The sequence below is a fragment of the Kwoniella pini genome, chromosome 6 (assembly GCF_000512605.2).
Source record: "Kwoniella pini CBS 10737 chromosome 6, complete sequence".
NCBI lineage: Eukaryota > Fungi > Basidiomycota > Tremellomycetes > Tremellales > Cryptococcaceae > Kwoniella > Kwoniella pini.
The window spans coordinates 1,222,492-1,233,211 of NC_091721.1; the positions used below are offsets into that span (position 1 = coordinate 1,222,492).

Below are 10,720 nucleotides of genomic sequence, written 5' to 3' on the forward strand. Positions count from 1 at the left end.
ACAACGCGATTATTCAATTGACTACTCATTTGTCTTCTTGCTTGATCTTAATATAGCTTGTACTACTTCCGTACTGCTACCAGAATGTCATATATACCTTTATTACTTCTATTAGCATCAGTTTTAGGGGCGCGAGCAAGCATAGAGCTGCCTGAACCGACTAGACAACTAGAATGGAAAGATGTTAATTTCTTAAGTACTTCGGATATTCATGGTGAGCACAAGGCAATTGGACGATATCAACGAACGAGTGACATCATCTGACATAATTAACAGGATGGCTTCTAGGCCATCAACATGTGAGCTGCTCATTGGTCATGTCGAAAGGAAGACAGCTGACATGATACATTCAGGATACATGGCCCGAACCAGTATGTCCAGCTTACAACAGATCTGGGGAAATGACAGACTAACGGTAAAATCAGAATTACTCCGGTGACTATGGTAGTCTAGCTTCATTCGCAACTCACATGCGTCGTATAGCTAGCGAGAAGGGAGTAGATCTCTTACTTGTGTGAGCTATCTAACACTAGTCGAATGCAAGCGAATCAAGCTCACGGTCGATGCAGAGACGCAGGTGATCATCATGATGGTTCTGGACTCGTATCTTCCTCAGCAGATGCATCGAGTAAAGCAGAAGATATCTTCTCAATGCTACCTTATGATATCATCACAACAGGTAATCATGAATTATATATTTATGAAGACGCCTTGGAGGAATATAGGAATAAAGATAGATGGTGAATACATTCCTTGATAGGTCTCGTTTCCCTCTGACATAGGCGTACTGATGCTACAAATATAGGAATGGCCGATACATCAACTCAAATGTGAACATCACTATTCGAGCTGACGATGGATCTTTTCAATCTGTGCCATTGGGTGAACAATATGTCAAATTTGAGACTGAGCAGTACGTCAGCTGTTCATTGCTTTCTTCTCTGAAAAGAGCTGTAGCTGACAAAGGTGAGCAGAGGTAGAAAAGTGACTGCCTTCGGAGTGATCTTTAGCTGTAAGACAGCCCCAATCTCACGCCAACATAACACGATTGACCATTGACGATTGTGATCACAGTCAAAGCCCACGCCAGGTAAGCTGTCACCTAAGTAGGATCAAACTGTGTTCCTAGCTTATATGAGAGACAAATAGCGGAATATCGATACAGAAGCCATCGAAATTAGCAAAAGAACCATGGTTTCTCGAGGCAATCAAGGAGAAACCGGACTACTTGTAAGACAGCTTCCAGATGAAATAGTGCTACATCAGCGGTTCATCTACTCATCGTGTCAACTCCTGTACCTAGCGTTCTAGTGGGTCATATGCCAGCCCGAGGTGAAACAGGGGAATTTGGACCGATATTCGATGCCATCAGAAAGGTTCATCCGAGAGTTCCCATATATATCTTCGGTAAGCTTTATACACTGCGATTATACGTTCATCAGCTAATACGGATTGAATAAAGGTGGTCACACACATGTTCGTGACTGTGTTCAGTACGATGATCGATCTATTGCGTAAGTTAGGTGTAGCCCATCACCGATCATCCAGCTGATCAGATCCATTCTTGTAGCGTGGTACCTGGAAGATACCTGGAAACTATTGCTTTCACCTCGTGAGCAGTCAGGCGCCTGTAGCACGTCCACAAATCTCATACAGGAATTGCAAATAGATCATCCTTACCGCAAGATGATCACGAACCCCTAGACGTAGCTAGGAGGTATATCGACGGTAATCCAACCAGGTAGGTAGGACTGTGATCTACCGGTTGTGCAACAGCTGATCTATGGTCATCAGCTACAAATGGCACACGAACACATCTAGTCAAGAATTCGACCTCGTGAGTCTCCGATAGTGTCTACCGGTAGTATGCTCATTGACACCCTGTATAGCCGATCGGTCGAAACATATCTCTGGCCTTACACGATCTAGCAGCAGATCTCAACATATCAGAGCCGCTTGGAATCGCACCACACGACTATTTCTTAGCCAGACATCCTTATGGTCACCCAAGATCTGTGCTTACAGCATTTTCAGATCTTGTTTTACCCCATACAATAATTGACAAGGAAAGGAACGGTACCAGAGTCATCATCGGAAATGCTGGCAGTTTGCGCTTCGATTTGGTAAGCTACTTCTGAGTTTCTCGCCGCAATCAAGCTGAAAACGTATGTGTAGTTTGAAGGCAGATTTGATAGAAATGATGAATTGACCATCTCGCCGTTGTAAGCTTACTACGGTATAATATTCGGTAGACTCGGCTCACTTTTATAACGCGTCCATACTTTAGTACAACTGCGTTTGTCTACGTTCAGCTTCCAGCAGGTCTAGCCAGGAACATCACGGAACAGATGAATAAATCCGGGCCATCTAAACTCGTTCCCTCGCAGCCTTCTACGACACAAGAAGAAGAAGCAAGGGTAGAAAGTATATACGATGATTGGATGGCTGAACAATGGAAAGACCACCTTCTTTCGGAAGAACAAGATCATCTGTTTGATCAAGATCAAATGGTCATCGTGAACGGTAGAATACCAAAAAAGCCCAGGACCATGGGATTTGTCACCAAAGATGCTTGTCCTGGAAAAGGAGATGATATCGAACATTATCCAGGTGAGTCAACTTCGCATTCCTGTTTTTGACATAAGCTGACAGTCTTTATCGCAGTACCCCATTATGACAATCAACCGTAAGTCTTGCAACGTGCACATCGTCAACGAAGCATTTGGAAGTTGATCGGACTGGCTTCTTTTAGCGATTTCATTCAGACACCTTTTCCGGACGTCGACGACGGAGAAATCATAGATGTCGTGTCAATGGATTTCGCTCTGGATGACTTCCGTAAGTCTCGTGGCACGTCCCCTTTACACCAGCTAATTTTAGGAAACAAGTGGCCGCCGTCAATGTCCTGGACCCAACAATTGGCTTGAAGGAAAAGCATATGAAAACATACGCCCAAGGAATACAGATTAATACTGTTTTCGGAACTTACGCCAAAGACATGTGGCAAGATGGTTTATAAAACATGGCAGTCTACGGATTGGAATGGTATTAGAAATAGAATGACGGAAAAGTTATATTTAGATTGGATGGACCAAGCATGAGTTTCTCGAATAGATAGCATAAGATAAGTTTATCCGAAGTAATTTAATCTCAATAATCAAATTGTAAATAATTCTCTCCAACGCATTGGCATCTATTATATTGTGGGCATATATATTCTATTTTTGCTCATCTGAAGCTTGTTTTGCCCTTTCACCAATAATCTTAGCACTAACATTTCTGACATTTTGACTTGCTCGATCAATTCCACCAGATTGTGCTTTCTTATATAATGTTAAAGCATGTTCTAATTGACCAGCTGATTAAAAGATTTATATTAGCCAAACGATATTGATCATTATGTAACAAAAAATAAAATCTTACTTGATTCTAAAACTGCTGCTAAATTAAAAGCGATCTGAAAGCATAAGATAAATGAGTTTAACCTTTGATAAATCAAAGAGATCTGGATCAAATATTGTATCTACTCACTTCTGGATCATCAGGTGATAATTCCAATGCAGAACTATTCATTTTTTAAAATACCAATTAGGTTGAGAGAATATTCAATTACTTTTTTTTGGATAATTTCGAAACTTACGTTAAGTGTTTTATAGCTAAAGCAGGTTTAGGTGGATTATCTAAAACATATGCTGATGCTAAATCTACTCCACCAAAAAAAAAAAAGATAAAACGGGTTAAATAATGAAATATAACGGAGGAAATTGAGAAAAATGTTTAATAATCATTTTATTGGATAGATTAATTAAAATCTTTAACTTACTCGTATGTGCATCTGCTGAAGGTTGAATATTGATTGATTTACCCCAAGCTTCAACTGCTTTTATTTTATTTTCTATTTTGATTTTATTTAACAAAATTCGGCTTCCTTTGTTGGAAAAAATGGAAATTAAACTAACTTAAATGATATTCACAATTCTATTAACAAAAATTCCGTTTCATTAACTTCTATTACTTTCAAATTCATGGAAACCCAAAAAAAAAAGAAAAAAAAGAAACCTCACTGCCAAATTATGCCATCCTTCACTTGTTTCTTTTACTTCTACACTTTCTCTATACAATTTAGCAGCTTGTGATAAATCACCATCTTCTAAAGCTCTTGTTCCTGATTCTAATAAATCCAACGCTTTAGTTAGTGAAGGATCAACTGTAGATGCTTCCCCAGATGAAGTCGCGTATTCTAAGTTTCATGTATTCTGTCATTAGCTCGGAATACCAAATTAAGTGATAGTGATATTTGTACATACTTCGTCGACTTAAAGTGGAAGGCCCTGCAATTACCTTTCGAGCGATAGGTCGGACCTTACAGATGTGTATAGATCTGCTGGACACCGAAGCAGCACGAGTAGAGCTGATGAGTCCTCTTGTGAAAGTTGCCATTGTTCTTATTGTATGATTTCGTCTGGTAGAAGTAGCAGAACTCCGAGTATTAGGATGTAGAATATCAGTTTTTTATCCTCAATTTCCTTTCGAACACTTCTTTGGCTTCGCAAATGGTGAACGGCGATCTCCGCCTTGTAATCGTTTGTTTTTGCCGATATTTTGAAAGATTCCTGTCGATATCTATTCTATTTCAAGTCAATATTCTCCTTAGAGGGACCGTAAAGTCGTTGAGAACAAGTTTAACATGTCGTCATGAGACGAGATGGTCTGCTGAAGTGAGTGTAGAGCCATTCAAAATCATCAGGATAAGCATACTGACATGTGTTTCAGGCTCAGCAGGGTCTTGTCTTCTTCAATCCGAACTCGACATTGTTCACCGTTACTCTGGCACGAGCAACATACTAATATTCCTGCTCGTCGCTCCATCAAGGCTATAGCGGCCTTTCGTACGATATGCTCTCCTCCTACCCTTCGTAAAACGCAAGACAGTACTCCGGAAGGTCAATTAAACGCCATTAACCCTCACCGAGACAGCCGACAATTACTAGATGATACGTCTATACCACTTAGATCCCTACTAGACCATTATGACCTCTCAATTCCCATTCCAAAAGATCAATTGCCTGATCTGCTCTCTCATCACTCAACAGCTACCGATATCCTTGCGCTCATGCCATCAGTCATCGCATACATGGAAGATTCCAAGATCAATATCGACGATGCTGTCAGCCTGATTCAAAAGTTATTAGCTCATTTGGGTAAACATCAAATGTACGCTTTACTACACCCTGTTGTTCAATTGTTTACTCAGAGGATTGAAAGAGAAATAACCGTATATGGTCCAACAATGAAGATACATGATATGCTCGGAAGATATAAAGGATTTATTCAATTTCTTAGATTTTTCTCGTCAAAACCATCAGGATTACAACATCCATTACCTTTACCCGTTCGGCGAGAAGTTTTCATCTTAGTTTCTCACTTAATTGATATGCTGGAATCATTTCCTTCTTCATCTGATTATCGATCTCAACCTCATTTATCTGATCAATTCCTTTATTATATCTTTAGACGACGTTTCCTTACACCGGAATTAAGGAAATTATTGCTCAAACATACTTATAGGCATGATATTGAATTGACACCTTTTCAATGGCAACAATGTACTTTTTCAGCTATGGATGAGGAGGATACACAATCAGCAGAAAAATATAGATTGAAATGGAGGGAAATGTTAAATAAGAAACGACAAGAAGGAGAAACAGGTTATTTCGAAAATACTAAAGAATCAATCCCCTTCTCTCCTGAGATCACTGTAGATTCAAGCGTGGAGAGAGGAAAACTGATTACCTCGCTGATCAAAGACATGGTTATCTCGCGTTGGAACCAATCAATTAAAGAAATCGTACGAATTCTTGGACCTCATCTCACGCCAATACGACGGAATGCTCATTTAGAAGTACCAAATCGATTATCACCATCTCTTGTAAAGAGAGAACAGGAATTTGAGCGAGCCAATTTTGATTCTCGTACTTTACTGCAATTTTCTTGGTCAATCTTATTAGATAGATGTTCGAAAGATGAGAAAATAACCACTGAAGCTTTACTTGAAATGGCTGAAACTTTACCTGGGGAAGCTATAATTGGACACACTCTTACTCCCATTATGTACGGGTTAATCAAAAGGGGTGAACCGTTGAAAGCATGGGAGATATGGAGAGATCTGATTGAACGGGAAAAAACAAGTTCAAACTCATCGAAAGGTTTATTCGTTGATAGAGTTACTTTAGCTGTAGCCACTGAAGCTTGTCATGCTGCTTCTAATTTAGATGCTTCTGTTGTACTTGTCGATACATGGGCGAAAAAAACTATACCTATCGAAGAAGAAGATGATGAATGGGCAGGATCAATTAAATTAGATAATCACAATGTCAATATACTACTCAATTTGTGTAGATTGGGTGAAAACCCCTCAATAGCTTTTAGACTTTGGGAAGCTGCTTTACCTCGATATGGAGTTTTTATGGATGATATCTCTTTAAATTTATTACTGGACCTGGCAAGATATAGCAATGAGGAGCCCGAAGATGGTGCATTGTCTAATTCTCAACAGAGTGAAATGTTTAGACAGAGATTACGTGCTATAGCGGATGAATTCAGCTTCAGGCGAAGGCGAAAAAGGAGCATTGAGAATTTTTCCGACAACTCTGAATTAATGGAGGAGAATAGTATAGATGGAGTTGTTAGAGAAGACTATTGGGCTAAAGGCCCTACAAGCATCTTATTAGATGATCTGCCTAATGATGTTCCAGAACGACCTTGGCAAAAAGCTAGATCGATATTTCGTCAAGTCGTTTTGGGCAATTGGCCGTTTTTGAAAGATGTACAATCTCCATTAGAATTAGCTCATCAAGGAATGTTTGATTCAATCGTATCATTTTTTTGTTCAAGCTCAAATGAAATCCTAGATCCGACAAAGCAGGAATCAAAGTTCAAAGATACTAGAAATCGAATTAAAATTATTGAATCGGAAATTCAATTACCTGATTTAAATGCAAAATATACACATATAATACCAACATCAAATACATTTAAATCATATATTGCTTTATTAGGATATTATAATCTTTATTCAGAAATACCAACTGTTTTAGCATGGATGAAAAAATTAAATATAAAACCTAATTGGTCTACAATGTGTTTAGCATTATTACATATTTGTGAAAATGAAGGACCAAGAAGATGGATTAAAGGATTTGGAAAAGATGGTGAAAGTGATTTAGTAAGAGACGAAGAAATTATTAGAAGTTGGTTAATAGATTGGCTTGGATCGGGTGATGAATGGGATAATCAAAAAGGGAAAAAAAGGAAAATCGTTCCTACTGAACAAGATATAGCGAAAAGTAGAAGATGGTTAGCGGAAAGGAGGCGAAGAATGAATGCTTAATCCGTTTATTTGTACATTTTGTATATGACTATGTATTAGAACTATACTATCTGCTGTCTTATTCTGCGGGAGAGCATGACAACACAAATGACCATTATAGACTGCCTATCCAGAAGCAACACGTCTATCGTCTGGGACGTACATCACGCTGCAAGAAAAATCCATCCGAAAATGGATTCCTATTTACAGTTTGATCATACTGGTAGCCTGATGATATAAAATGTTAATTATACGGCATCTGAAAGATTAGTCATTCTATAAGTCAGGATGATATCTATAAATTTCCAAATTTACTGCTAGAGGAAGGACAACACTGGTCTATATATAGTTATGAAAGCTGACAAGCAAGAAGCAAGTACACGACTCGTACCTGATTGACGAAAGCTCGTACCTGTTCCTGTCGATCTGTATAACCAAGACATCCCTCTTCTGTTTACAAAACGATTTCGCAAATGCTGTAATGATGTGGAATCTTATGGAGGGGACCTTGTGATCTTACCTTCGCTTAGCATTCAAGCACATCAATCTCATATTTCTATTTGGATCTTTTGGTAGATAAACGTACAGACGCGCATCTCTTTTAACTTGTCGAGCTTTTAAAAACGCAGCTATCTTAATCGCAACATTCGTCGACCGCGCGTAGCATCTATTATTTAAGCGATCCTTATCGCCAAAGGATTTTAGTAGCGACTACCTGTCTTGTGAGGTTACCGTGTGATGTATGTTTATCTTCGCCATTGACCTCATCATCGCCTACTCGGTTGTAGTTGATGCATACGTATATAACTCATTCATAACTTTAGCTGAGATGACGTGAAGGGCTGCCCTTTCGAGATGGAAAAAAGGGAGGATCTCCAGATCTGTTTTGGTACCTGATTCCAATCATCCCAAGAACAAAATGGAAAAGAATAGGCAGGAGATGCGATGGAATCCCATTCATAAATTAAATTAGGTTAAAACCAAGTAGATTGAACCCCCGTGGCTGGTATGTCAATCCGCATTCAAGTTTTCCGTAAATCTCGCAGCGTTCGTACCTGTACCTGATGATGTAAGAGGAAAACAACGAAGACCAAAAGGGGCTCGTATCGAATTTAAGCGAAAGCGAAGTGAAAATCTTTTTCTAATCATGAGGAGATTTTCATGCTTTAGTCCGAATTTTCTTGATTCGAAATCTAATCGAATCCAAGAATTTCGATGCACATCTTTATATTTTGGGATCGACGGATTACTCTTGAACGAACATACCAGGTCGATGCCGAATAATGACTAATCGGCATTCTATCGTCCCGATCAAATTCATCTCTGATTTTAACAGGGTTTGTTATTTCTCTTTGCTTGTTGATTGGAACTAATTAAACATTCCTTTCAAAAATCGAACATCGCTTACGAGAAGCGGATGTACAGAATCCGATGTTAAAACCTTGAGACGCGTCGGAACACATCTTACTATCCCGAACAACGGCATTAACCTCCCTGAAAGAAGTTAAAACTTGAGAAACTCAAAAGCCTCTTCATCATGTTGTAGCTACTTCGACCTGGCTGATCACTGTGATGGATGATAGCTGAAGGTCTCAGTGTTCATGGCTGAGGTTTTTGGCTCGGGATGAGTGAAATAGATTTTCCTCACTGCAAATTGAAAGTGCTTAAGCAATTTTACTGATCACTAAAGCGATTTGAGGGATGTTTGAAATATTGATCACCAAGATCGAATCATTTCCTGCAATTTCGGAGATGAGCTTAAAAAAAGGCTATTGCCTAATCTTGACGGGAAATATTTGCGATCTCGGTGTTCTAGAGTCTAAACAAACATTCTTTATTCCCACAGTCTTAACGAATTAATAGCGGTAGCAATGCAATTAAAGTACAGGAGAAACCCAAAATTGCACTAATTGGGCCATCTGTACACTATAAATGAAAGCTACATAACTGATATAAAGATCTAGGTTTCGAAGGTCAAATTAGACGAAAACACCGGAAAATGTCTGGAAAAGATAATTACGTTATAGCGTAGTTAAACTTTGTTGAAGTTTCCGAACGATTCTTCTCCTCTTTAATTCCCTATATCGGTAAATCCGTTGAATACCAGTAACTCTGAAAGCATAGCCGGATAATTCTAGAACCCTTTTGCATTTGGATGCAACGTTATTATTTTATGATAATTGGCGGCTACAACTTTGGAAAAAGCGATCGGGAAATCCCTGATCTTCATTTTCCGTTTCCATGTAATAACCCGAAATCGAATATCCATATACAAAATAGCATTTGAATAAGATAGGATTAAACAAGTGTATAGAGATTTTTGATGCATGATCCATATATACACGAAATTTTTAAATGTTCGAGATAAACTTCAAAAGTCAATCCCACCCTCATTCAAAGTATACCATTGACATACCATATAAACGATTGTAGTTTGACTGTATCAAAAACCAATCCATCAGCTCAATTGTTATCCTTAAATTGTTCGATTAACCCATCTACGCAACAATTGGTCAACTCCACTTCCCAGGAGATCCACTTCGCTTTCCACCCACGCATTTGGTCCAGTTGGATATCCATTCAGGTGCTATAGCAGCACGTTTCTAACGGCCGTATCCAAGCTAGAAACAACCTGGAAGCTTTAGAACATAGAAAAATACGCTAAAAAAACGACTAGCTCGTAACTTAAATTTGTCCTGTTTTGGTAGAAATTGGAAGTTTTCGCGATTACCACACGCATGTAATCGAGTTTTGCTTAGAAGATTTTTTAAAGTAGACTAGGACTTCCTTTTTCAAGGCCGACCTAATAGGAGTATTCCCATACATTAATCCATCTCATAATATCAGTTGTCTCAATCATACTCGATTACCGCTTTTCCGCTTCATTGACCAAGTCGGATGCTTTTTGCGCGCGGTCAAATTAGTCATCACAAGGGCTCCACCGGTAATAATCCATCCAAACATATGATTTTCACTGACAAATAATCGGCATATCACGAAGGAGTTAGATTAGAAACATCAAATTCAATTCTGAGGAACACGCCATGTTTCGTCAAGGTAGTAGTATAGTGAGTGGCATAAGCGAGGAGACTGATTTTGATTTACCGTGAGTTTATTTCAGCTTGTGACCCCACCTTGTATACCAGAATGTGATTCCCGTTCAAAATAAGGTTTGATCGTTAAACCCTTATTCCCTTTCCTTCCTTACCTTCCATCCCTACCTGTGAGAGTTAAAACCCAGAAATCGTTTGCCGTGCCGGTTTTGAGGCACAATCAATCATTGTATAACTATAACCATAAAACTGGGATATCCTCATCCTCTGGAATCAGAATCCAACTCTGATAGTAGCT

The 10,720-nt window shown here is 38.9% G+C and overlaps 3 protein-coding genes across 3 annotated transcripts; 2 read left to right on the forward strand and 1 right to left on the reverse strand.

The window, feature by feature from the left end:
* Positions 1 to 84: 84 nt before the first annotated feature.
* I206_104903 (uncharacterized protein) lies at positions 85 to 3,019 on the forward strand (the record flags this gene model as incomplete). Its single annotated transcript, XM_070203016.1, has 20 exons — positions 85 to 214; positions 277 to 299; positions 354 to 371; positions 426 to 514; positions 570 to 740; positions 806 to 913; positions 975 to 1,012; positions 1,075 to 1,090; positions 1,150 to 1,230; positions 1,304 to 1,407; positions 1,463 to 1,514; positions 1,571 to 1,612; positions 1,670 to 1,741; positions 1,795 to 1,837; positions 1,890 to 2,123; positions 2,176 to 2,222; positions 2,288 to 2,610; positions 2,665 to 2,686; positions 2,753 to 2,838; positions 2,889 to 3,019. 20 exons carry the CDS (start codon positions 85 to 87, stop codon positions 3,017 to 3,019), a joined length of 1,830 nt encoding a protein of 609 aa, XP_070059117.1.
* Positions 3,020 to 3,218: 199 nt separating this feature from the next.
* On the reverse strand, positions 3,219 to 4,440 carry I206_104904 (uncharacterized protein; the record flags this gene model as incomplete). Its single annotated transcript, XM_019154208.1, has 8 exons — positions 3,219 to 3,358; positions 3,424 to 3,457; positions 3,532 to 3,565; positions 3,641 to 3,704; positions 3,824 to 3,895; positions 3,960 to 3,978; positions 4,065 to 4,240; positions 4,308 to 4,440. 8 exons carry the CDS (start codon positions 4,438 to 4,440, stop codon positions 3,219 to 3,221), a joined length of 672 nt encoding a protein of 223 aa, XP_019012948.1.
* A 322-nt stretch (positions 4,441 to 4,762) lies between these two features.
* I206_104905 (uncharacterized protein) lies at positions 4,763 to 7,390 on the forward strand (the record flags this gene model as incomplete). Its single annotated transcript, XM_019154209.1, has 1 exon — positions 4,763 to 7,390. The coding sequence occupies one exon, from the start codon at positions 4,763 to 4,765 to the stop codon at positions 7,388 to 7,390; it is 2,628 nt and encodes an 875-aa protein (XP_019012949.1).
* Between the last annotated feature and the right edge of the window lie 3,330 nt (positions 7,391 to 10,720).